The following is a 27,660-nucleotide window of genomic DNA, read 5'->3' on the forward strand; positions in this document are numbered from 1 at the left end:
CTTTACAAGAAATATTTAATGTGACTTACAATTTTAAAAAGCAAAACAAGCGAGCAAAATAGAACCAGAGACATGGAAACAAAGAACAAACTGACAGTAACCAGAGGGGAGGGGGGCGGGGTGGTGAGGTGGGGGGAGAAGGGGAAGAAGGGTCATCAAGGACCATGTATATAGGACCCATGGACAAAGACAATGGGGGCGATTGGAGGTAGGAGGTGGGGGTGGTGGGTAGAGCAGGGGAGAGTAATGGGGGGAAATGGGGACAACTGTAATTGCACAACAATTTTTAAAAAGCAAAATAAGTCTTGAATTAAAAAAACTCAAAGCCACAAAAAGGAAAAAGTTAGTATGCGGACCGCAAGACTGATACTGTTGCTTCCTTTGGCCCTATAAGCCTGCGTTTCAGCTTCCTGTGAGTCGCACTCTGCAGCAAAGCAGTCTGTCTGTCACCACGGAGCAGTGAGCTTAGGGATTTCGGTGTGAAAAGCTAGGATTTCCTCAAGCAGTGAGCCAAACACCTAGTCAGGTTCTTGATTGAGATGCCAGGTTCCACATGGCAGATCTGGCCTGAAAGATCTCATAGCAGTTCTAACCAAATGCCAAGTGACCTGATCTGCAATATTAAATTACCATCAGCACCCTGACCGGCGTGGCTCAGTTGGGCATCTTCCCAGAAAAGCAAAAGGTCGCCAGTTCGATCCCCAGTCAGGGGACAAGCCTGGGTTGTGGGTTTGGTCCTGGGTCGGGGTGCGTACAGGAGGGCAGCCAATCAGTGTTTCTGACATTGATGTTTCCCTCCTTTCCTCTCTCCCTCTTCTTCTCTCTCTAAAAATAAATAAATCTTTAAAAAAAAAAAACAAAAACCCATCAGCAGCACCGAGGTCTCCCTACTTTGATGGAAAACTGCAATCAATTTTGCTGAAAGCATAATATCAAACTTGGAAATTTAAGAAATCCATCTTAAGGTTGTCGTCTGGTTTCTCAGGAGACTCTCCTTCCCTGATCTGACTGGCGTGGTATTTAAATACAGCTTTCACAGAAGTACTCGCTGCCAGTGGCCTATGAGATTTGTATAGCGCATTCCACTTCGTGACCACAAAATCCAAGAATTGTCATAAAATAGGCCCATGAACGCTGGAACTAGACTGATATGGATCTTGTTCAAATTTTTCAAAAGATGTTAAAAAATAAAAGGTAATAATATAACAGTCGATTGCAGTTGGAAAGGCTTCCTGCTTTTGAAACCCACTTGTTCTTTATGTAAGAGTACTAATCTTGCAGTTTGTTAAGAAAAAAACAGTGCAATAAAATTTAAACAAACATGCAGAAAACTGGCGGGTCGTTAAATCTGAGGAAGTAGATAGTTTGTCACAAAAATTTTTGGAAACGTCCTGGCGTAAGCTGCAAAATTGAGACAGGTGCTCTAGCGATTTTTGTCCCTTCAAGCTACATCTTAGAATTACCTGAGAAGCTTTCAAAAGTACATTAATGTCCAATTACTTGCAGAAATAACCGACTCCAAGTCTGGGACAAGAAGCATAAAAGATTAGCCTAGAAAATCTTGTCACTTGAGACATGACAGAACCTATCAAGGGCCACGTGTTAAGAAAGACTGAGAAGCCAACTGAGGCTCCCGCAGGCCGAAAAGATACCACCTCAGCATCAATGAGGACAGTAACTTCAGTGGACTGAAACACATCAAATGTGTCACACATAGTACTAGACTTACAGTAATGCTAAAAAAAAAAAAAAAAAAAAAAAGCATTTGGGCCCTGGCTGGTGTGGCTCAGTGGGTTGAGTGCTGGCCTGTGAACCAAAGGGTCACCGGTTCAATTCCCAGTCAGGGCACATGCCTGGGTTGCAGGCCAGGTCCCCAGTAGGGGGCACACAACAGGCAACCACATATTGATGTTTCTTTCCCTCTCTTTCTCCCTCTCTTTCCCTCTCTTTCTCCCTCCCTTTCCCTCTCTAAAAGTAAATGAATAAATAAATCTTAAAAAAAAAAAAAGCATTTGGTAACTTTGGAGGATGCTCATGACAAACCCATTATTTTGAAAACAAACAACAAAAAGGGGAAAATTATCTTTTTTTCAAGCCTGCCTAGACTGCCAGACAACAAAATAGAAGCAAAGGGGAAGTTCCCCTTTATAGAATTGTCCCAGGTAATAAACTGTAGAATATAAATCCCAGAATTTGCAGCTTAGATAAATTAATGGACTTAGACTATCATTGTCACAGCTATTAAAGTCAGAAAGAAAAAAAAATAGAGGCCACCGGACATTATGTGCCTCCTGAAAGATAAACACACCATTTGAAAAAGTCTTGCCAAAAAAAGAAAAATTTAGTTTGAATCTTATCCAGCCTCTAAGTCCAACAACTGGTATCGGAGGCAAAGGAACACATTAAGTGACACCATAGTGAAGCAATCAGTAATATTACTGGCTATGGAAATATCTACTAATGAGCCAGTTTTCTGTTTTCAGAAACAAATAAATTGACAGGGTAAGAGGAGAGGAAATAGAGAAGCAACTTGCAGATTTAAAGAAGTATGTAAGAAATATATAAACCATGTGAACCTTCCTTTGGTCCAGATCTAAGTGAATTGTAAAAAAATTAATTAATTATGCAACAATTGGAAATTTGAGCACATTGAATATTTTGTTAATATTCATGAGTCATTACTTTACAATATGATGTGTTATTATGGTTATAATTTTTAAGAGCTTTTATATTTTAGAGATGCATACTGAAATAATTATTATTAAATGACTCGACATCTGGGATTTGCTTCAAAATAAGGTGGGGCAGGGCTTAAATTAGACAAGGTTGGCCTTGAGTCCATTGTGTAAGCTGGGTGACGGCTCCATGGAAGTATGTTACACTGTTCTTTCTACTGTAGTATTTTTCACATGCTTGACTTTTTCCATGAGACATAGTTTTAAAATGACTATTCTCAACCCAGACTAATTCATTCATTGTCTCTGTTGGTTGGATCTAGGGCAGCAGCATCTTACTGAAATTTCCCCAGTGAATGTTTAACCAGGACTGAGAACCACTAATCTGAGAGACATTTCCGTGTTTCTCAAAGTGTGGTCCAAAAGCCATTTGCTCGAGAACCATCTGGGAAGTTGTTCAAAGGAGTGTGTATTCCTAGGCCAGGACCTTCTGAACCAAACAGGACTTGGGGATTTGTGTTTTTAACAAGTACTGCAGATACCAAAGATCAGTGGAAGGGCAAGTGGTTAAGGACAGAGACTTGGCCTAGCAGACCTCTCTTACAGGCTCTTCACTCTCGCTGCATAAAAGATGTTCGGGAACCAACCGAACCTCCCTGAGCCTCTGCTTCGTCCTGTGTATGATAGAAATGCAATAACTGCCTTTGCAAAGTTACTGCAAGGACTGGAGATGAAATAGAGTGGGAAGCATGGCCTTTTATGCCTTGTCTGAGTTCATTATACAGTAGTTATTATTATCGCTTCCAGTTTTGTATTATTACCAAAATCAGACAAAGGAAGTAGGACAATTAATGTAAACCAGGTTCATTTATTCCACTATGTAAATAAGTTGTCATTTATCTGTAAGGTACACAACTTTTTTGAGCTATCTCAACCTCAGAAATTTTCCTTCATATGCAATCTTTCTGGAATAAAAATTATCATAGGCAACTGGGGAATAAATGAAAATACAGACCTCAAAAATAGGATCATTGTGATATAAAACCATTGCTAGTGAGCCATAAAGTGGTTGCTGTGATTCTAAAGCTTAATATGACTAGCCTAATTGTTGATTAAGCAGATACATTAGGTCAAAAATAATAATTTAATGCTAATCTATATCTAGAACTCCAGCTTAGTTCATCAAAAACAAGATATGTACAGAAACAGAGAGAGAAAAAGAAAGAAGGAAACACATGATAAAATTTTTGCAACTTACTGAGAAGGCAGCCAGCCAACAGATGGTGTTTGATTTTATTTTTTACATCAATAGTTACAGAAAATAGATTTTATTTGAGTGTTTATTGGCATTAAAATCAGCATAGTCAAAGCAGAATATTATTATTGAAATCATTAGATGAAAGAGGACAAGGAAAAATAGTGCTGGGAAAAATACTAAACTATTAATTAAACTAAACTAAATTAATTAATTGAGTATAGTCTACTCTGGAAGAACCCACATGGTTGGGGAGTTAGCTGGCTTTTATGGCTTGCCATATATTTCCTCAAAATTAATAAAAAATAATTCACAAACTAGAACAGTATATTTTCTTGCACATATATAAGTATATAAGCCTAGAAAAATATAGTAGATATTAACGGATTCATCTCTGGATGAAGAATTATGGAAAACCTTCTATTTTCCAAACTTCCTATAATGAACACATGGCGGTTTTTCAATAAGAAGAAAATAATGAATATGTACTTTAAGGAATATTTTAATTTTATAGAATGAATTATTTTCTTGGAAAGTCAGGGCATTATCCTTCCATCTAAGTCAATGGAATTTTAACAGGTAAAGATTTATCAGTCATTAATCTGAAAGCTCAGAGAAAATACCTTCGAATAGATGAGTAAGGGTGAAAGACATCAACCAATCCAGATGCCAGTCTAAGTAAAGGCCATAGGCTCTTTCAGGCATCTTGCTAATTTAGGACACAATTCGAGATAATGAGATACCCAAAGGACTCCAAATGATAAAAAACATGTGACAAAATGTACATGCTGAAGTTCATATATTTGACTTAGAGTCAAGCCCCTAAATACATTGCTTAAAACCTGATCTTTTTTAATACGTGATGTTATAAAATTTTATTTATCCTGTTTATTATTCTATAGGTTAAGAATTTAAAGCATGAAAAGGGGTTATCATTAGGAACACTGATGGTTACCATAAAAGATAAACAAGAAAGAAGGAAGAAGCAAAGATGTAAAATTATAACTGGAAATCAAAGAATAGTGCCATAGAAGCTTATGGTAGCTACAGGGGCAAACAGTCTGTATGGCCTCCCAGGGTAGTGGGATATTGAAAAATATACAGAACATATATTTAGTATCATAATTATAAATACATTTCCAAGTAAATTATGTTCATTTTACTCTATTTCACAAGGCAGGGAAGTAGATTTTGAAAAAACTTTATCCAAAATATTTAAACTTTTAAATGCTTGAGCCCTTAATAGTGTAAGTTTATCTAGGATAAATTACATTGTTGAAAAATGCAATCCTCACACCAATAAAATATGTTGGCATATTTCCTGTTCAAGGGGGTAAGATAAAGAATTTTACTCTTTGCTGTACCTCTGAGGCGTTAAAACATAGACTCAACTCAAAATATTTTTAAAATATACTAAGCAAATATACCTGTTTGACATTTCAAACATATTCTCCGGTCTTAACTATTGGCTACAACTAGTTGTCATTTAAACAGAAAGGGAAACAAAGCCGGTGCCTTAATTACACTAGTCAGCCAGGGTATGAGTTTTGAAGAAATTTGCTGAAAGCCTTTTTGCAAATCTAAACCTACCTCTTCAACTACATTTACTTAATACATTTATTCAGTATTCCAGTGCCAAGAGGTTCAAGTTCACAGCCATGACTGCTTTGCATTCCCTTGCCGTCTTTTCACTGTAGACTTACAGTCTTGTCAATGACTCTTCTCCATTGATTCCCAGGGGAGCATCGAACGTTTCTGCCAGGAGAACAGACAGTGGAGTGGAGGGGTGGCAACGTGCAAAAGTAAGTCACGCGGCACTTCGCAGTCCCCAAAATGAGGCTGGGGACACAGTAACAGTGTGCCTACCGTGTCTTTATAAATCAGTTTTGTAATTTAAAAAATTGATTCTGGACTTTTACTGAAGGACGCCAAACCACTAAAAGGGTCAAAAACTATAGTTGAGATTAATGGTTACATGAGAATAGAGCACAAGATGACCGACTCTGGAATGGCAAACATTTTGTTCAGAAGCTAGTTAATTATTCAGTTCATTTGCATTTTGTGTTCCCCTCCAAATAATTATAAATTAGAAAGCAGATCTTTTGATTTTTGGTAATAGTACTGACCAATACTGACATCTTCTTAAAGGGATGTTGGCTTATGTGTCAAATAAATAAATGTTCACATTTTCATGGAATTTTATGTGAACTCATGTTATGAAGAGTCGAGTGTATTTAACCAGATATGGGTTAATTCACATGGCTTTATTCCAGTACATGGCCCATAGGATTTTTTTCTGCCAAAAGACAGTTTATTTCTAGAAATCCATCAATGTAGAAAGCTTTTAAATATTTTTTCTCTTAATAATCCTGGGGGAGTCATCAAATTTTCAAACTAGAAGGGGCCTTTTAAATAATCTAGTCTAAGCAACCTTTCAGGTGATCTAGCTGGACTACGTGGGACTACATCAAGATGACTAAGGTTTATTCATCTTGCTAAATGAGTAAAGGGGGCTAGGAGAGGTAAAGTGACCTGCCCAGTGTCATAAATTAATTTGGTGGCAGAGTTGTCACTGAGACTCTAAGTACTTGAATCTTCTGGGATAGATTAACCAGTTGATTTCATGTATATAGAAATCTCAAGTCTTTTAAGAAATATATGGTTGAAACTCAATGGAGTACATACGATCTTTTGGTTCTCAAAAAGTTGTATAAATATTATATAGAAAAATATTTTTAAAAAACATTCAGTAACATGTGAAATCGCAGACAGGCATCATTGGGCATTCCTGATAATAGCATTTTTACCTCAACTGTTTCTGATCAAAAGTGTGTGTGTGCGCAGGGAAAATAGAGCTGAAAAGGAAACGTGTGTGCCTGCCTAGCAAACGTGAAGGAATTGTTTTAATTTGCAGCAGGCTTGAATCAAACTACAGTGTCCATGGTTACTATCCTTTCTCTCTCTGAAATGCAAGATAATAAAAAGCTGTACTTGAATCCTATTCTTTTCTGTGGTTTTCTTTTCTTTTTCTTTCTAATTATTAAATAAGCGATACAAGTTCTTTGCAAAAATATTAAAAGCACAAATAAGAAAAAAGAAAAAAATAGTTTTAATCCCACCACTCAGGGATAAAAATTCTTGATATTTTGATATACTGTATTGTGTGGTTTTTTCCTAGGCATATAAAAAGTACAAAATTTGGGGGGGAAAATAATGCTCATACCGAGCATCCTGATTTGAAGGATCTTTACATGATTCTTATTCAGTTATTAAATATATTGCTATCTGTATCCATCAGATTTCAGGGAAGCCTGTGCAAGTCAGAAGGATTCCCTAATCTGGTGCTCCTCAAAGGGTGGCCACAGGACCAGCAACCTCAATAGTACCTGGGAACCTGCTAGAACTGCAGAACCTCAAGCCACGTCCCAATCCTACCAAATCAAAATTGCTGTGTTAGAAGGGTCCCTAGATGATTCCTGTGCACATTACAGCTTTACAAGCAGTGCCGTGGGCCTACGGTTTTCAGCCTTCCGCATACTGGAATACCCCGGGGAGCTTGGGAAAATCCCTTGACCAGTCTGCATTCTGTATCAGTTAGGTCAGACCTCTGAGGGTGGGACCCCACTTCACTATGTTTTTAAAGCTCTCAAGAGATTCCACCTATATCCACTGTTCACACCCATGGTTCCAGTACTCACCAGGCTGTAAGAAGCCCAAAGAGGTCAGCTAGCACCTAACCTAGTGGCTCTCAGTTCTGAGTGAGCATTAGAATCATTTGGGGAACTTTTCAAAAAAAATACCAAAAGCGAGGCCACAATAGAGATTCTTATTCATTAGGTCTGGGACAGGGCCCTCGGCCTAAAGCTTCCCAGGAACTATAACATGCAGCCCAGGCTGAGAGCCACTGGTCTAAACTGTCCCCTCTGCCTTCACCAAGCTCATAAAATTAAGACTCAAACCCGTTTTCTAAGATTCTTGAAGGGATGATCGTGCTGTCCTCCCAGCACACCCCTGTTGGTAATATTTCTCACGGGTGCACAGCCATGATCCTTGATGACACGGAAACGTGCCATCCGTGTATGGGGTCTGTGTCCGCAGGAGACACGGAAAGGGTTCCTTACCTGAATTTTCGGCTGTGCTCGGGATTCCTTGGTCTTCATACTTTCCTATTATGTTTCACCTTCTAATAATTTTACCTTTTATCTCTCTTTACATGCAGTATAACCTTGATCAAATTATTTCACCTCATTCTTCTTCAACTGTGAAATGAGATCATCTCAGAGTTGTTGTAAGGATGCAGATGTAGCCAAAAACCCAACACCCAGTTAAATTTAAACTTCAGATTAAAAACGATTCTTAATATAAATACCCCATGCAATATTTGGAGCATACTTATTCTAAAAATTCCTTTGTTGTTTAACTGATATCCAAATTTAACTGGATAGTCTGTATTTTAGCTGGTCAACTGTAGTTGTAAGAAATAAATTTGATTAAGTCTGGAAACTCCTTGGCCATGGAAAACACAGATGAGAAGTCTGTTGTTTTACCCACCTACGCACCCAAGCCCCCAGCTATGTTAACAATGAAAGGTGGCAACATCCATAAGGACAGCTAGAGTCAATTGGGAAAAAATAGCAACCTTTAACTGCCTGCGTGTATTACTATAAAATTTATGCTGGGGGTTTTCTCCTTCAATGTGTGTCAATGTGCTTCACACATGAGTAGGCTGTAATATTTTATATGGTTCACTGATTACCGTTAGGAGTTGTAGCAGAAGAAGGAAAGAGAATTGGGTGAAGCATTTAACGTGAGGCTCTTTTCTTCTACTTTTCAGAGTATGGTTGCGAGGTCCCGCTGGTGTTCCCGAACGGGAAAGCTGAGGTCGGAAATACCACCACTGGGCCCAGCGTGCTGTTTTCCTGCAACAGAGGCTACAGCCTGGAAGGGTCTCCCGAGGCGCATTGCACTGAACACGGGACCTGGAGCCACCCAGCTCCCCACTGCAAACGTGTGTGTTGACTTTGAGCAAGGTTTTAGTGTCATGATTAGTTCCCCAAATGTCTAAAAGACAGAGGAGGAAACTCCTCTGATAAATGACATTGGCCCAGAGAAAGCCATCTGTGTGTATCCAAACCAAATACTATGCAGTCTTTTAAAAACCTACTCGTATTGTCTAAAATATCGCAGCTGAGAATCAGCTTTTATCAGATTTCTTGGCTGAATACAAGTTTAAGGCACTAAGGGAAAATGCAACTTAAAAAGATTTGACATAAATGTAGATATAATGCACTTGGGGATGTGAAATGAGTGAAGGAAGAAAAGATGCTTAATGCGCAACATTAATAAGTATATATAAATATAGTACATAAAGATAACTGAGAGAGCTCCGGTTACTGTTGAAGGGGTGTAATGCAGAGACCGAGCCTTTAGGATTCAGCTGGGGACTTCCTCCCTCACAAAGACTTCCTTTGTGCCCACTGAAAGTCAAAAACATTGTAATTGCTTGAAATACTTGTTGATACATGTGTCACACACTTGCAGTAAAAAATCCTTCCACTGTCACTTCCTGTGTTTCCTGTAGACCTAGAAAAATGAGCCCATTTTTGTCAAAAAGCCTTGCAAACTCTGCAGTTGGGGTTCTGCCGCCCTGCATGGGGGAGTGTGGGTGGGAGTCATATTCGGCTCACTTAAAGCAGATACGCTGATGATCCTCTGGCTCGTCCTGCTCGGGGATGGTCAGTAAAAGAAAGTCAAGTGACAGTGGAAGCTTTCACTCTGTGTTCTCAAATGTCCTTCAAACGTTAAGGGAATGTTTGATACACTCCTTGGTTTCTAGCGTGGCTTTTGTTTCTGCCACGCTGGTCAAAAAGCAGTCTAAAAACTGCTGTGGGCCCTAAGCAGACACTCAGTGAATTTGCCGTCTCAGAGGTTGAGGACCCTGTGTAGTGGATGAATAATTTGGTGCTTTCAGATCTTACCTAATTTTATCCTCCCAAGTAATTTCATGGGGATGCCAAACAAGTCTGTGTTTAATGTTTGAAGTTCTATCTTTTTAGGCCTCGTGTTATTATCACTTAGAAGCCAACTCCTACAGGGCTCATAGTCTGCCTTCAAAGAAAGAGAGGAGGAAAAACGAGAAAAGATCAGTAAGCGGTTTCTTTTCTCTTTAACAGCAAATCCATGCCCGGTCCCTTTCGTCATTCCTGAGAATGCGCTGCTTTCTGAAAAGGAGTTTTACGTGGACCAGAATGTGTCTATCCAGTGCCGAGAAGGCTTCCTGCTCCAGGGCCAGGGCATCATTACCTGCAACCCTGACGAGACGTGGACGCAGACCAGTGCCAGATGCGAAAGTAAGTCAGCAGGTGGAGTCCAGCCAACGGCATTAGTTCAGAGTTTGTGAGACTATTTTCAGTCAGGTAACTTTACTGCAGATGTTTAGATCTCTGCCTTCTCATGCTTATCAGCTTCTGTGTTGATAGTTTGGAAAATTCTTTGAATTTTGAATTCCAAGACCTTTGAATTCCAAACATTAAAAGTTTCCAGAACCAGGCTGAAACCTACCTGACCAGGACGCACTGAGCGGAGTTTTGAAATGTGCTCTTCTGAAATTAAGTCTTTTATTGTTAAATCTAAAATATAGTTTTTCCCCACATTATCAAGTCCCCAAGCTAGCCTTTCATCAGCTATGAATGCTTTGTAATACAAAAATTATTCCACAGTGGTTCCCAAACTGGAGCCTGCGTGAGAACCACCTAGAGAGCTTCTTAAGAAATTGCTGTCCCCTGCCCCCCAGGGGCCCAGAGTTCCTAATTCAGTAGGTCTGGGATGAGGCCTGAGAGTTTGTGTTTCTAACAAGTATCACTGATGGTGATACTGCAGGTGCTGGACCCACAATTGAGAAGCTCTGGGCTAGCTCCATGTTGATATACAACATGCAGTCTGTAACATCTTTTGCTGCCTCGTAACAACTCTGGACAGTTTCTGCACTTAAAGCATCTCCCCTGCCCAACATCCTGCCCTGCACCTCCCTTGTAGTCCATGGTAGCTCCCTCTACAGCAATCAGTTAACAAATACTCACGGAGCCCAACCAGACGCAAGGCACTGGGCTACACAGTATAAGAATCCATCATGCCTACAATGGCCTCCCTCTTCCGGACACTTGCCCTCCACTTAAGGAGATAAGAAATGTATGTGCGAAGGCCACAGGGAGTATAGACTCAGAGGAGACCTGGGTTTGAATTCTATCCTCAGAACTTTCTACCTCTAAATTTATGCTAGTTCCCTAACTTCCCTGAACCTCAGGGTTCTCACGTCAAGTAATAGTAGCAGTGCCTGCCTTACAGGTTTTGTTCTGAAGAATAAGTGAAGTGATACGTATTAGCAATATCTCCTTACGGTAAGAGACACACCAGGTGGCACAAGTCCTTGCATTTCCAACGGGCAGCCTACTGCGGCATTAGAATCTTTACGTTCCTCCAGGAAAGTGTATTATAAGAGACCTCAGTCTGCCCCTGTATCCTCACATCGGTCAGTCAAGGCACGGTAAGAAAGAGTGGGAGAGACATGCATTTATCACAAATGCTCCTTTGGTGCGTGGTTAATCATTCCTCAGTGTTCCTGAGAGGATCTGGGTTGCGTTGGAGAGGAGACCCTTTCTGCTACTGTTTGTTATCCTCAGTCTCTGTTTTGTACTTTCTGTTAGACCGGAAGTCCTTGGCTTAGAACAAAACGTCTTGCCTGAAGAACCTGAGCAGCCACTTTCCTCTTCTCTTCACCTCCTCCTGTTACGTAGTCCTACAAATCAGAGATTAAAACTTAGTGTGTATGAGAATCACCCAGGGAAACTATGTAAGATGCAGACTCTTAAGCTAGAAACACCAGAAATTGGCATTTTTAATAAGAAGCCAAGGTGATCCCCATGTGGGTGGTCTGAAGTCCATGCTTTGATAGCCACTTGTATAGACCTCCCATCCACTCTCCGTGACCTTGCCACATGCTGCTCCCCCAGCCTGGAAGCTCTTTCTCTCCCATCCACTCGAACTCTGCAGCCTCGTCCAAAAGCCACTTTCACTGCGATTCAGACCCTCACAATCCTAAGTGTAATTAGTTACATTCAACTTGGTCATCGTAATGTATGTTACATTACCAATGTATATTCAATATAGCTAATTCAAACTAGTTACTCATTTTTCCTATGGCACAGTTTCTGATACACAGTAGGCATTAATACATATTTGATAGCCAACTGATTGAATTAATATTTTTATCTACCTGGGAAGAAAGAGAAAATTTAAAAAGATGGTACAAACTGATCATCCTCTCTGAAAAGTTTCGAATAGCATCGTGACCATGAAGTGACCTTCAGGAGCCAGTTCGTGAAGATTCATTTGGGTTAGACTTATGCAGACTGAATAGTGATGTGAGTCCTGATCCTCATCCAGTCCTGGTCTTGTGAGCCACCCCAGAGTAGCTCTAGTTATCTCAAGGCCTCTCATAAAATTCTCAAAGCAAAATCAGTTATAAACATTTTTTATTGAAATATACCATACATGCTGCATTTAAAAGATAGGATTATCATTCAATCTAACACATTCCAAAAGCAGAGAGTCACTGCTTTACAGCCTTGAAACGAGGAAGCTAATATGAAGCCTTGAATGTTATAAACCTCATCAAGGAGTGTAAACTCAGTATCTGTAGGCTGGAGACAATGTTCACTCATTTGCTCATTTTTCAAGTATTGATCGAGCATCTCCTGCACGTCTGGTGCTCTTGTGGGCACTGATAAGACAGCCCTGACGGAGTATACAGGACCGTAGTTAATGATTTTTGTTCTAAAACAAGGGACGGCAAGTAGTCCTCACGCTTCTCTTCTTCTAACTTAATAAGCGACCAGCATCGCAGTTATGTGGCAGCCACATCGTTGGTAAATTACAAGAGCTTATTCTTGGTCTCCTACAGGTGCCTTGAGTATAAAACAGCTCAGCTTCAACCTCTGAAACAGACAAAAAAAAGTTTGATCTCACACATCGAATTTTTCTAGACACCAGCAATTTATGTTTTTAGTTCCTAGTATCTTTTAGATATTTATAGGTGAAAAGATTGCCTTTACATATTTTATTTGTGTGCCCTTTAAATTCATTCGGTCTTAGAGATGGGACTGCGTTCTTTTACATCCACTGACTGGGTTAGTAGCACAGGCATAATTGTTTTGTTTGTTTCTTTGTTTTCCTATAGAAATCTCCTGCGGTCCACCAAGTCACGTACAAAACGCGATTGCCCGAGGCTTCCGTTATCAGTACGGGGACGTGATCACCTACTCGTGTTACAGTGGGTACATGCTGGAGGGTTCCTTCAGGAGCGTTTGCCTGGAGAGTGGAAACTGGACGTCGCCTCCTGTGTGCAGAGGTAAGGAAACATCTGAATGGTTATTCCTTAGTGAAGCCGTGGGGAAAGGCATAGGGAAGTCTGGTGTGGACAACCACTGCTATGCACGCTATTTCAGTTTTCCTTGCCTTTAAATTTTAACATCTGTGTCATTTTCCTTAACTTGGTGGGTTCGGGTTTTGAAAGCTTGTACATAGAACTCTGGCCCGGCACACAGCCCCTTCCTGAGCCAGTCATGGCTCCTCAGACAAGTCTTCTCTCTGAATGTCTGGAATATTCTCAGCTGCCAAGGGGAACTGTGTCGTGTCTGGGCCATGAGGGCACCTCCTGGACACTCAGATGTTTTAGCACAGATTTCAGTTCTACCCCTGCATCTTAGGCAGGCCCCAGGCCCGTAGGGGATGGAGCAGCCTGCCAACGAGTAGAGTGTAAAACGAGAGGCACCGGGTGGCCCCAGGGAAGCAGCGCCCTACCCCCATGGTTGCCGGCTATGCTCGGGTTGGCGACCAACACTCCATGTTCACAAGAGCGCTGCTGTCTCTATTGGCTGGACGGAATTTTCAAACCCAAGGATGACTTCTGTGTGTGCGTTCAATAAAATCATGGGGTAATAAAAAGGTTCTAGGCTTAAAATTCTGCAACATGGAAAGAGATGGTAATGAGGCATTCTAATATGGCCTTCTAAAACATACACTTTACTAATAATTATTTTACAAATCATAATAACTGTTCCATTCATTCTACAAATAGTTACTGAAAGCCAGGAGCTATGCTGGTGAAGAAGACAGACATATTCAGGGAACTAAAAGAATAATCAAGCTGTTGGATGGGCTGTCCACGTGGCCTCATGGGCAATGGTCAGACTTGGATTTGGGGTGAAAACGCCGAAGTCTTTAATGACTTGTGGGGGCAGGGAGAACTAAGGTAGTCCACGAATGGACGGCATGAGCCTCAAGAGTGGCAAGGCTTACTGCGGGAGAAAGGAGATTAATGGTCTGGAAGCAACAGTGAGATAAGAGATCACCAGCACATAGGATATTAGAAATGTGTAACCTTCTCCTAAGAGGGCTGCTGAGGAGGTGGCATCTTCAAGGACTAACCCAGGTTTCAGTTAAAGTGAGTGAAATGAAAGTCCTGTGGTGGTGGTTTGCTCATTGCTTCTCCTAATTTAAGATACCGGGAGGCAGTGGCAGCACCAACGAGCTCTTTAAGTGTACTGGCCCTCACAGGCCGCCTTTGAAAGGGCGTTTGCTGATCTTCTAAAGGGGCATCCCCCTGGTCTAGACCAAAAGGGACTATTCTTTGTATAAACCGCCTTGTCGCCTCCTGCCCTGAGTCTCCACATTGCTAAACCCTTGATAGCTGCGATCTCAAAATGGTCCAGTCTTGGTTGTGGCCCTCCGGAGCCCCTGGTGTTCACCCCCAACCAACCTCTGAGATTCAGTTTTGTTTCTCTTCCTTAAAGCTTAAGCAGTATAACTGAGCAATCCCATTTTCTGACAACCACCCTTCCATAATTCCTTAGAGGTCTGACCATCCCGCCTCTTTTACAGCTGTCTGTCGATTCCCATGTCAGAATGGAGGTATCTGCCAACGCCCAAATGCCTGCTCCTGTCCAGATGGCTGGATGGGGCGCCTCTGTGAAGAACGTGAGTCTGTCCTCAAATCTTACTTTGAGTCCTGATCATTTATTTGCCTGGAAGCTGCCAACTCCAAGTTGCTAGGGACTGGCTTTACTGGTGGCAGGAATTCATTTACTTATCCCCTAGCAGGCCAGCCAAGCAGCTCGGGCTGATCTGAATATATCGGTCAGTTGCAGGAGATACCAGAATATTAGTGACCATGGAAATACTCTTACCAAGATCCGTCAAAGCCATCTCCTCGTGCCTCCTGCACAGATTTGTCAGGGTCTTCCTGGAAAGGAGCTTGTAATAAAGGCTTTCCCAGCCTCGGTCTTCCCTCATCTCAAGTCCATTTATGTACTGTGCCACTCGTTGCTACAGCTGTGAATTCATGGCGTTGCCTAACATTGTACTTCGCAGCTCGCCGTTCACTCTCTTTCCTTATTTCCAATTAAGGGAATAAGGACAGTTGGCACTCCTATATCTGCACAAAGTAATATATATATTAATGTATTATTAATAATATATGAATATATTGTTAATATATATTAAGGTAGACTAATTTGTTTAATATTAATATTATAAATATATGCATTGGTATTCATATTAATTAATAAATTGATGTATTACATGTAAATTAATATAGAATTTTGGTTCTCATAGTAATAATACATTTCAGTTTGAACTTCCAGGAGACTGTGAATAAGTTGTTTTAAGTGTTTTTTAAATGTCTAAAACACACTTTATTTTATTTTATTTTATCGTCTTTCTCTGTGTGGTTTATTTACCTTAGTATAATGCCCTTCAGATATAAACCACACTTTAAAAAATACACCGAGAATAAGATGACTCCCCATTTCTGTGGGAGCAGCATTGGGAATAAAATGATCTCACATTTCTCTGGGAGTGGCACACATAAATCACACTGAGCCATTAATGTGGTGGCCATTGTCTACAGCAGTTTTTTCTAAGGTCAGACATTTTATGAGATTCTAAAACTACTTTAAGTTGTCACTATTTTAACTAATCTAGAAAGGAAAATATAAGATGGCAATAAATTCAGGCCACTAACAACTCACCAAAGCAAGTATTCTCATGGTGAAGAAGAAAGAAGAGAAATTACATTTTTCCTTCCTCTTCACCCCAATCATTCCTTCCCACTTAGGGCTGCCACACTCAACCTGCTGTAATGGCCAGGATCCAAAGACTTGGGGACATTTACTCTGGGGCACTCTAACAACAGGCCGTGCTTAGCTCGCTGAGCATGTGCCTGCCCTCCCGGATTAGACCAGGGCTCCCCAAGCTTTAACGTGCACACGGATCATCTGGGAGATATTGTTAAATGCAGGCTCTGATCGTGACCTGAGACTTTGCATTTCTAGCCAACTTCTAGGCAATGCCAATGCTTTTGGTTTGAGAACCACGCTTTGAGTAACAGGCCAAGAGACAATCTCACCTCTTTAAAGGGCTCAGTAATTTCTAGTAGGAGGAGTGCTTCCCATGGAGGGTGCAGGAGAGGCCTGATTCAATCACCATCAGGCCTCAGCTCCAAGGAAATAAGGAGTGAGTCTTCCCCTCACTGCTGATGTGTTGCCCACAGCCCACAGGACAGCCCATCTGACTCCCCGGCTCACATTTAATTCACAACAAGAGGAGAGCCTCATGGCAGCCAAACCCTCTTAGAGCGTTTTATGTAATCTGTGATGGAAACTTGAAACTGTAATAAATGGGGAACATTCTGCTTACTTTGTGGAGGGAAAGCAAAGCACTTAGCAGATATTGATTACAGGGTGTCCTCTCCAAAAGAGTGAACTTGGCATTAGTCATTACAGCAGGCTAAGGGGCCAGAGTTACTTTCCTCATTGTGTTTTCCTGGTGATACTGACTAATAAACAGAACACGTACAGGAGGACTCTCCTAAAAGTTTATGCTCCTCCTGCAGAATAGTTTTTGAGCACATGAACATATTTGAGTGTGTGTGTTTTCATCAAATCTCTTCTGATCTCCTTTCTAGCCATATGCATTCTCCCCTGTCTGAACGGTGGTCGCTGCGTGGCCCCTTATCAGTGCAGCTGCCCACCTGGCTGGACAGGGTCCCGCTGTCACACAGGTAGGCCTCCTCTCATGCTTTGTCGTCTTGGTGACTTGGCTCCATGGAGGCGCCTTTCAGGGTCGTGTGGGAGAGAAGGGCATCCAAGCGGGCTGAGCTGTCAGCCGTCTTCATGTTGTCTGCTCTGTTTTGCAGAAATCAGAGAAAAACATTATGCAGAGGTTTAGAAAAAAAAATTTTTTTGAGTGCCAAATTCAAGATGCTGGATTATGTCTTGTGAGCAACAGAAGCCACTGAAGGGTTTTAAGCAGGAAAAACATGTAATCAGACTTCCTTTTAGGAAAATGATTTTGACAGCAGTGTGGGAAAATGGCAGAAAGCTAGACTTACAATAGGGAAACCAGTAAGGAAGTCATCAAAGCAGAATTGGCAAGAGGTAATCGAGAGAAATTGGCAAGAGAAATGATAATCTAAACGGTAGATTTGAAAACAAGGAGGTGAATCAACACTACTTGGTTGTAGGATTTATTGTCAGAGTAAAGGGCTCAGAGGGGTGGACCCTGGTACTTCTAGTTTGGGTCCCTGAAGGGATGATGGTGCCATTACTGAGACAGAGACCCCAAGAGGAGCAGGTTTGAGGTCTAGATACGGAGTTAAGTATTGACATGCTTTGAGGGGGCTTTAAATAAACGAGGGGGACGTCTGACAGGCTGCTGGATGGTGCTTTAGGTTCCCAGGGGCTACATCTAGACTGAAGATGGAGAGACGTAGGTCATCATTACAAAACTTTCATGGGGAAAAATAAGGCTGCAGAAGACACATGGCCTAAGACGGTGGCTCAGAATGGAACGCTGGGGACTCCCAGGTTATAGGGACGGAGGAAGATGTTAAACTTTTAGACAGGGAAGTGAAATTAATAACCAATTTGTTAGTATACTCAGGCACCATGAAATCGTCATGCTTCTGAATGGGAGTAATGTTTTTTTATATTAGCAAGCAGAATTTACGGAGAGTTGGTTTTAGATTATTGGGTTTTATTTTTGCTATTTTTAAGCCTGCTTTGTTTCGTAATTTTCTTTTTATTGTACTACAAATACATTAATTCTGTTGCCCTGGTCTTCCTTAACTCACCAAGAGAGCTCCCCAGGGCAAAGACTAATGTTTTATTTCTTGTCCTCTGCCTTTCAACCCAGTGCTTATCAAGTGCCTGGTGCCTGTTGGCATTCTCCCCATACTGTACGAACTCCTGATTAAAGAAGTGGCATCTACCTATATCTCACCACAGATGAGCTGTTCATCTGGGGAAGCTTACCCTTCTTTCCAAACTACAATGAGGCGGAAATAGAGACTGAAATGTTTCTCATTTTCAGCTCTCTCTCAACAGGCATTTTATTGTCTTCCCATAAGGGGTTCTCCTTATTCTTTGATATGTTAAATTTGTTGGTGTCTGGTCTTTATCCGTTTTAAGCATCCTTAGGTTCTTCAACAAACAGATTTGTGCAAATGAAGAATTTGGTGATGAGGCTCTGGATTTGTGAAAAAGATGCTTTTCTAGTAAATCTTTGGGTGTTCACTCAGGGTTTCATCTGTGGGTAATTTTTAACTGTATTCCAGGTTCCATAATTCCAATTAAAACCAGTAAAAATCATGAAATATGTGTCCTAACAAACAACGGATTTTGAATCATCTGTCATCTTAGACAACCCATGTGCCTGATTTATTGTCGTAAGAGTTGACATCTGATGCAATGACTCAATTCACTAGAGTTTGTGCTTAGCTCCCTCAAGAGATTTACAGTGAACTGAGATTTACTGTCACTGTTCAAAATAGTACGTCAAATTGCATAAATAAAAATACTAAAGTAGGGAGAAGTCACTGGACTTGTATTGAAATCTATCAGCAAAGATTTCAGTACATAGTTAGAACTTACCCTGGGACTTAATATGAAAATTGACCAGCATGGAAGGAAAAAGGGAGGTGGGACCACCTAATGACGTCAGGTCAAGCAAAGTGGCCAAAATGCACCATGCCAACAGACTCTGAGGAATGCTGGTGGCTGGAGCAGAAAACAGAGTCAAATATTATTTACTTGCTTTCATGGACATCTTTCAGGATTGCTAAGTACTAATTAAATACATGCATGAACTTTTTATCCCAGCTGTTTGCCAGGCTCCCTGCCTAAATGGTGGAAAATGCGTAAGACCAAACCGATGCCATTGTCCCTTGGCTTGGACGGGACCCGACTGTTCCAGGTAAGACAGCCACAAACTAATGTTTCTCTACAACACAAAGACATAGAAATTCAAGTCACGTCGTTCAAGACCCCAAAGGTATCTTTAGTGCATGTGAGCATTTGGTACCCAAAAATACCCGTTCTGAGATACACTCTCTAAATTTGAACTGCAGCCAACACGAAGATATATTAGGTAAGGACTGACACATAAAAGTAGTATCTCGAAACAGAAATAATCTCATGCTCACTTCGGCAGCACAGATACTGAAATTGGAATGATACAGAGCAGATTAGCTTCACCCCACACAAGGATGACAGAAATTCGTGAAATGTTCCATATGTTTCCACAAAAAAGGGTTAAAGAAATAAATTAACTGCCTTCTTGAATAGAAGATTGTATTCTTTATATTCAACGATGTAAAATAAATAATAAACTTGATATATTTTACTGACATTCACTTGCCTTGCTAGTTACAACAAAAATAGCATTGAAATTGATGATAAGAATTATTTATTTCCAAAGTCAAAAATTTTGTTTTATATTTGTAGTGTGTATATATATTCAGCACTTGATTGCTACAAGGAAATTTATGTAAATATGTTTTCTGTCAGTTTCTAATTTCTAACTAGATAAATACAGTTGAGAAAAGATCATCACAAAAATAAGTCCAAGGTCCCTGACTGGTATGACTTGGTTGGTCATTGTCCCACAAAGAAAAGGTTGCGGGTTCAATTCCCAGTCAGCGCATATGCTTGGGTTGCAGGCCTGGTTCCGATCTGGGGCATGTGTGAGAGGCAACCGATCAATGTTTCTCTCACACATTGAAGTTTCTCTCCTTCTCTTTCTCCTTCTTCCCCATCTTCCTAAAAATAAACAAAATCATTTTTAAAAAAGTTAAAGGAAAAATAGTTTTTAAAATAATTTAAGGGTTTTTTAAAGATTTTACTTATTTATTTTTTTTTTAGAGCAAGGAGAAGGGAAGGAGAAAGAGAAGGAGAGAAACATCAGTGTGTGAGAAATACATCAATTGGTTGCCTCTCTCAGGCCCCCAACTGGGGAACCTGGGCTGCAACCCCAGGTCTGACTGGGAATCGAACCTGCAACTTTTTGGTTTGGAGGACGGTGCTCAATCCACTGACCCACACCAGCCAGGGCTAAGGCTTTTTGTTTTTTTTAATTATTGGTTAACATAAATTATATTAGTTTCAAGTGTATAGCATAGCAGTTTGATCTGTATGCTACTGAGAAGCGATCACTGCAACAAGTCTAGTTAACATCTATTCCCATACGTAGTTAATTTTTCCTTGTGATGAGAACTTTTAGGATTTACTCTCTTAACCACTTTCAAATATACAGTATATTATTAACAACGCAGGCTGTGCATTGTATCCCTGTGACTCACTGATTTTACAGCAGGATATTTGTACCTTCCGCCTTCTTAATTCATTTCGCCAACCCTCCAGCCCTCCACTCTCACCTCCCGGAACCACCAGTCTGGTCTCTGTATCTATGAGTTTAGTTTTGGTTTTGATTCTTTTAGATTCCACACTTAAGTGAAATCATATGGTATTTGTTTTTCTGTCTGACTTATACCAGTTAGCATAACAACCTCAGGGTCCATCCTTGTTATTGAAAATGGCGATATTTTCTTCTTTTTATGGCTGAATAATAATATTCCAGAAGTGGAATTGCTGACTCACATGGTAGTTCTATTTTAATTTTTTGAGGACTCTTCCTACTGCTTTTCCACAGTAGCTGCCCCAGTTTACATTCCCACCGATGTTATGGGAGAAACTCCCAGAAACTTGGTTCTTCTCGCCAACACAGTAAAGAATCACAGGCCAGCCAGCCTACTAATGTGCAAGCAAGGTTTACGAATGCTGAGTTCTAGTAGGAAAGCAAAGCAAGGGAGGCTAGAGCAAGGGTGGCAAAAGTAGGGTGGCCAGAGGCTGAGTGGCCAGCACCCATATGGCCCGGGGCCAGGTGGCTAGAAGCCAGAGGCCTGCTGGCCAGGGTCCGCCATGTGGCAAGAGAGCCACGGAGCCAAGAGAGGAGAGTCCTTTGTTCTGAGGACTTATATAATTGGTGGGGTGCAGGTAAAGAAGTTGCATTTTGGTTGGCGGGTAAAGGTGGTGCTAGCTTTCTGGGGCAGACAAGACTATCTAAATGTAGGTATGGGTGGGGGACCATTAGCTGAAATCTTTATCTAGCTCCAGAACCTATTTGTTCGTTTTGTATACGTGACAGGAAGCAGTTAACTACAATTGTCTTACGGGTTTTTTTCTTTGGGCACTGTAGTCCCCCAGCCCTCCCTTCCAGGCCTTGGGATGAATACAAAGTCTCAAGGTTTTCCTTTTCCCAGCTAGTGGAGATGATACATGCAGACTTTCAAGGGCTCCCCCCACCCTCCCGCACTATCATAGTTTCCCTTGTTGTTCAGGACGCCTGGCCTTATCGGACCAGGCTCGGGATTACTGGGTCAACGTGTGATCTTTTGCTTTTAGCCTTCTGTATTAAGTTCTTTGTTAGATTGTCATGGTGAGGGCCCTGCCTTTATTTCCCATCTGGCCCATCGTTCCACCGTAACACCGACAATGCACAAGGGTTCCCTTTTCTCCACATCCTGGCCAACACTCGGGATTTCTTGTCTTTTTGATAATAGTCATTCGAACGTGTGAGATGGTATCTCATTGTGGTTTGATTTGCATTTTCATGATAATGAGTAATTTGAGCTTCTTTTCATCTGTATGTCCTCTTTGGAAAAATGTCTGTTTAGGTCTTCTGCCCATTTTTTAATCAGATTTTTCAGTTTTTGGCTGTTGAATTATATGAGTTCTTTATATGTTTTGGATATTAACTCCTTATTGAATATATGATTTGCAAGCATGTTCTCCCATTCAGTAGGTTGCCTTTTCATTTTGTTGATGGTTTCCTTTGCTGTGCAGAAGCGTTTTAGTTTGATGTAGTCCCACGTATTGATTTCTGCTTGTGTTGCCTTAGCTTTTGGTGTCAAATCCAAAAAATCATTGCCAAGATCAATGTCAAGGAACTTGCTGCCTTTGTTTCCCCATTATATATTCTTGGTTCCTTTGTTGCAAATTAATTGACTGTGCATGCATGGGTTTATGTCTGGGCTCTCTAGTCTGTTTCATTGATACACATGTCTTCTTTTATGCCAGTTCTATACTGTTTTGATTACTATAGCTTTGTCATATAGTTTGAAATCAGGGAGCATGATGCCTCCAGCTTTTTCTCTTTTTCTCTTCTCAAGATTTAAACTTTTCTAAACCTCAGGAAATGTCAGATATGTTGTACCATGGATAAAGTATTTTCAATATTATTATATTGCCCTCACAAATATTGCAATGTTGGAGTGTTACCAGCTTTATTTTAAGACTCAACGTACATCATTGCATTACATCCATTGGAGCTGCATAATGTGCATTGACTTCCATCCTATGGGACCATTAAAAACAAAGGGCTACTTCCACATTCATTTTTTAAAGTGGGAAATCCAGTTAACTGAGAACACCTCTTGTTTTTCACTTCCTTTTATTTTATTGGATTGTCAAAGTCAACTTACCAAGACAAAAATCTATTTAAATACAAGCTTAATTAACAAAAGTAAACTGCCTCGTGCCAATGAATTTCCCCTTATCACCTCAGCACATGCCATCTCTGCAGAGAGCAGAAAATAAACTGACCCCCAAAGAGCACATTTGGATTGTACCAGTATATTTAGAAGCTGCCAAGATAAAGATGATAGTTTTACCTGAGAGTAGAGTTGAAAAAATTTTTTTAAAAACTGGAATGAATTTCTGGGTAAAATGAGAGAAAAGGAGAAAGAGGAAAAAAAGGAAAGATAAAAGAAATAAGAATGACAGTGACTCAAAAGGGAACAGGAAGTGTTTATAACATTCTTATAATTTTAGACTCTATATTTCAACTCCTTCAAACAGATAAGAAAAGGAAACCCAGAGTGTGTGTGGTTCCCAAACATCAAAATACTCCCAAAGGAGACTTTCTGGACAAGGGAAAGAGTGATTATTAGCTTATGTGAAAATACTGTCTAATAAAGAGAACAAAATTATATTTTATGCAAAAGTTTGATAAAGGAATCCAAAAAATGTGGCAAATTAAGCCAAGAAGTGTATCCCACATTCTAGGAAAGGTCAACTTTAACCCAGAGGACTGGACAACTCCCCACCCCTGCCCCCTTTATACTGTGACCCATTTTTCTAGAAGACCTGTATTAGTTAGGACTCGCTAATTGCAACTCTAAACCAGAGAAAGGAATGTATTATCTCTGTAGAGGGACCTTGCATGGAACAAAAATACATGGGATGGCTGAGCATCAGGAGGATCAGACCGAGGACTTGAAAGCCACCTGAAGCCTCTCCACCTATTGTCTCACCTTCTCTCTCCAGCATCTGCTCCACACTCTCTCTCGCTGCAGAGTGGCTTTCTCTGCTGTCCAGTTCACATGGAGTGACAGAGCTCCTTGGAGCTCCCACATTTTCCATGTCATACCACAGTGTCCACAGAAATAGTGTGCTCTGACCCAGTTCAAAAACCCAGGAGAAGAGCCAACTAGTCCAGAGGGATTCAGGGGCCCACCATGGATCAATCAGCTACGGCCCCAGGTTGGGTTATGTCGTACTAACGTGAAGAGTCATTTTGTCAAAACTTTTAACCTTACCTTTGGGTAAAGGGGAGAGGAGGCTGGCAATTTCCAGAGGAAAGAAAGGTGGACTATAATTCCCTGAAATGAGAGAAGAAGAAAGCTTTTTATGAGAAATCAAAACAATAGATGTTTACAAGTAATTTTTTCTTTTCTTCTCTCCCATGAGATTGAGGACTTAAAAGACTGTGTCCCTTGTACTTAGCAGAGGCACAAAAATCAACGCTCAGTAAATGCTGGTTGTCAGATGGAGTGATTTCTGCTCATCTGTGACAGCCCATGAAGAAACGCCCTGTAGCATTCATTAAACCCCTCAACCAGTAACTTTCTCCACTGATGAGTAAGACTGACCTGTTGTTGTTCCCAAGTAGTTCAGTCCTTAGGAAGAGATTGTGTTTCCCCTGATCTCAATGTGCCTCTTCAGAAAATGGACCCTAAACAAACACCATTAAATAAAAACTATAGACTGGTAATGCTGTAGGAGACCTTTGGGTCCATGACACCCAAACCCCTCAGTTTACAGATGAGCACTTTATCAGACAAGAAAACCAGTGACAGAGCCGGGACTGAAACCCAGGTCTGCTGATCCTCAGATCTTCTCATAAGTTAGCGTGTGTTCTTCATGCTCCTTGTTTGTCTCAGCAAATGACTCCCATGCATACAAACAACACCAGGTTTATTTTAGGGATAACGCCCAGGGAGCTGAGACTTTCAGTCCTGTTTTAATCAGGCCACGAAAGGGCTGTTACCCCTTCAGTTCAGTCTTTTTTGTCCAATCACTTTGTTTTTCATTCACAGGAAAAGGAGGACTGGGTTCTAACCACTGCACAACCAACCAGCTCTCCTGAAAGCAGGATCATCTCTTCCTGGGAGAGTCCTGGGCATCCTGGAACTTGCGCAAAGAAATTCCAACACGGTGCTGGGTGTTGTTTTGTTTAGTATGCTCATCGATTGGGGTTTACCTTTTTATTTTGTGTTATACTTCGTTATTCCTTGTGACATACTTTCTTATGTTCCTGTTTTTAAACATGCCTGTATTTTCTATATAAAAATATGTTAAATAGATGCTGCTCCTCTCTCACAAAATGTACATACTCTGCTGTCTATTGGGAAAGTTCCTGGTACACATTTTTATTCAATTACTTAATATGATGTTTCAATTAAAATATATTTTGCTACTAAATAATATTTTGCTGGATAGTGCCATTTTGTGAGGTAGCCACGGAACGATAAGGAGGATTAGTGATTTCCACCCACGCTTCTGGCATAATACAGGGTCACATGTAGTGTACCAAGAAGTTACAATAAAAAAAGATGCCTTCATTCTAGTTCCATCTTCTCTACAATATATGTGACAAGGAAGGTTTCCTTTGGTTTAATCAGAGAATAACTGCCGGGCCTCCTACCCTCCCCATGGAATGCTGGCCTGGGGCTGAGGTTAGCCTGGCTGATTCCTTTCCCAACGTTTAGAAAGCCACAGGCACCAACTGAATGGATGGGGGGAAACATAACAACATGGCTCACAAAACAAAGCCTTCCCCATCCTTCTCACATCTGGAATAAAAAAATGCTAGAACTGGAAGATTAACAGGGTTCTTTCTGGGTCATAATCCCGCAACTCACTGCTTTGGGAGAAAGGCAAATAGGAGGACAGGAAAAGGGAGGGTAAAGGGCAAATGGGACAAGTCCCTAGAACTCAGCTCCTGGTCCACTTGCCAAAAAGAATTGAAGCTACCCAAAGAAGAACTAAGCTTCCACTCAGTCCCGATATGCCAAGGTTGCAGGTTCGATCTCCGGTCAGGGCACATACAGGAATCAAGGATCAACCAATGAATGAATAAATAATTGGAACAACAAACCAATGTCTCTCTCTCTCTCCCCCCATCCCCCCTCTCTAAAATCAATACATTTCAAAAAATTTAAATAATTATAAAATGTTAAAGACCCACAAAAGAAACACATATATTTGACTACAAAAATGTGGAAACTTCTCTAACAAGTCAAGAGTGAACATAAACTGAATATTAAAGCCAAGTAAAAACAAAATAATATTCTAAAATACCATTTTAGAATAGTATGATTTAATTGATAACCATAAGAAAATGTTTTGGGCAGAGACACGAACAAGCAACTCACTAAAGAGCACAGAGAGAAAATGAGCAGTCTCACACTCACAAACAAAATGCAGAATAAAACGATGTAAATTTTGGCCTACCAAATTGGCAAAGGTCTTAGGGCCAGTGTTTGGGTTAGTGATAATAGGAAGTTGGCTATTGGATGAAATCATGGTTTTGAACTTCTGTAGGAAATGTAAACTCATGCAACCTTTCTTCAAAACAAGGGTCAATATGTATCAAAAACTTTACAAAATATATTTGCATACCTTTTGCTTCCATAATGCTTTCCTGGGAAACAACCCCATTTTTTAAAAAATCTGATTTACAGGAACATATTTATGCACACAAGAAAATCATCATACATTTTTAATATTAAACATCTGTAACAACTTCCATGACTTAAAATCCTGGAACTGGTTATGGAATTCATGGTATATTTATAGAATTAGATACTGTGAAGCCATTAAATATCACATATACAAAGAGTTTTAATAATTTGAAAAATCATTATAGCATAATGTTCAGTGGAAAATGGTATATTGCCAAGAAGCAATGAAAACAGTTTATAACGTGTTTCTAGTGGACTCCCAACTGCCTAGAGCATGCATATACAGTCTGAATAGAAATTTGATGCACATGTCATCTTTCTGTTTCCCCTAATTAATCTGGCATATGCGTTAACATGTATAGTGTGTTTAAAGATCTTGCCTCTATGCAATTTTGCTTAAAGACTCCTCCAGGAATCTTTAGAGAAGATACCAGTCAAGATGAATGAATATTAGTTCAATGTAAAAACAGAAGCTGTGGCCAAGAGGAAGTATCAATAAAGTGTGAGCCACTCGTGTACACAGGATGATCAAATTAAGAAACTTAACAAATGACCGAAACTATCAGTGTGTTTTTACAGTATATCCTTGCACTTTTTGCTGCAGGTGAACATAAAAGATGGACATTACAATATCTGAAACTTACTAGCCAAGTTCCATCAGAATTAATTTCTTCTGCTTCCTTAACAACCAACATAGGAGCAGCAATACAGTGTGGTTTATTTTAGGGATTAGCGCCGCTTACTCACGATTTCCTCCTAACTCTGACCTTAAGGCAGTAACACCTTCAGATCTTTATTTCCCCTAATTATCTTAACAACCAGCCACTCAAGGTAGCCTGGACCCAGAGTGTAGACTTGGATGGAACCTGAAAGAAAGGACCGTTTTGAAAATAATGAAAAGCTGTGACCGTAGTGTCAGGGCTGCCTGTCTTTGGTTGGTACTGCTGCTCCATGGTCCCAGCTGCCAAAGTCAGCAGGCAAAGCCATTTAATATGCAGGATCTTCGGCAGGATACTTCTGGGCTATTAAGTTTTGTAAAAGAAACCAAGTTACTTTAAAGAGACTCACAGAGATCTAGGCTGTGTGGGCATCTGTAGGTGACTGCAGTCCGCTTCTCTTCGAAGGAAATGCTGATCACACCACCCTCTCCTCACAGAAACCATTTCTGGGGTGTTGGCTCCACCCTCCTACGCCCTGACCTGTCTAATTACCCACCCGATCCTCGCCCTTCTGAATCACGAAGGTTCCTCCTTTCATTAGGTCCACTGGTCTTCTCACTTTCCCAGCAGAGCGTTCCAGCTAGTTTATGCTTT

At 40.7% G+C, this 27,660-nt stretch overlaps 1 protein-coding gene, 1 long non-coding RNA gene and 1 other non-coding gene across 4 annotated transcripts in view; 2 read left to right on the plus strand and 1 right to left on the minus strand.

Annotated features, from left to right (window-relative positions):
• Positions 1 to 25,711, plus strand: part of SVEP1 (sushi, von Willebrand factor type A, EGF and pentraxin domain containing 1) — a 161,439-nt gene extending 135,728 nt beyond the window's left edge. The window contains exons 41-48 of the mRNA XM_024559943.4: positions 5,669 to 5,732; positions 8,765 to 8,938; positions 10,104 to 10,280; positions 13,166 to 13,336; positions 14,869 to 14,964; positions 16,952 to 17,047; positions 19,146 to 19,239; positions 24,701 to 25,711. Of these exons, the coding sequence (XP_024415711.3) occupies positions 5,669 to 5,732; positions 8,765 to 8,938; positions 10,104 to 10,280; positions 13,166 to 13,336; positions 14,869 to 14,964; positions 16,952 to 17,047; positions 19,146 to 19,239; positions 24,701 to 24,722 (894 nt within the window). The 3' untranslated portion in view covers positions 24,723 to 25,711. The remainder of the gene's footprint in view (positions 1 to 5,668; positions 5,733 to 8,764; positions 8,939 to 10,103; positions 10,281 to 13,165; positions 13,337 to 14,868; positions 14,965 to 16,951; positions 17,048 to 19,145; positions 19,240 to 24,700) is intronic.
• Positions 12,572 to 27,523, minus strand: LOC123479707 (uncharacterized). 2 transcript variants are annotated; one of them, XR_006655418.2, is made up of 5 exons: positions 27,416 to 27,523; positions 23,921 to 23,983; positions 17,018 to 17,171; positions 15,174 to 15,421; positions 12,572 to 12,923 (listed from the first exon to the last, which is right to left on the minus strand). It is a non-coding gene; the product is annotated as an uncharacterized lncRNA (long non-coding RNA). The 2 variants fall into 2 exon arrangements; XR_008426541.1 differs by lacking the exons at positions 12,572 to 12,923; positions 15,174 to 15,421; positions 17,018 to 17,171 and adding an exon at positions 19,625 to 20,084.
• On the plus strand, positions 19,461 to 19,564 carry LOC112304637 (U6 spliceosomal RNA). The gene has a single exon (XR_002974769.1). It is a non-coding gene; the product is annotated as a U6 spliceosomal RNA (small nuclear RNA).
• Positions 27,524 to 27,660: the final 137 nt, after the last annotated feature.

The sequence above is a fragment of the Desmodus rotundus genome, chromosome 1 (genome assembly GCF_022682495.2).
Source record: "Desmodus rotundus isolate HL8 chromosome 1, HLdesRot8A.1, whole genome shotgun sequence".
Classification (NCBI taxonomy): Eukaryota; Metazoa; Chordata; class Mammalia; order Chiroptera; family Phyllostomidae; genus Desmodus; species Desmodus rotundus.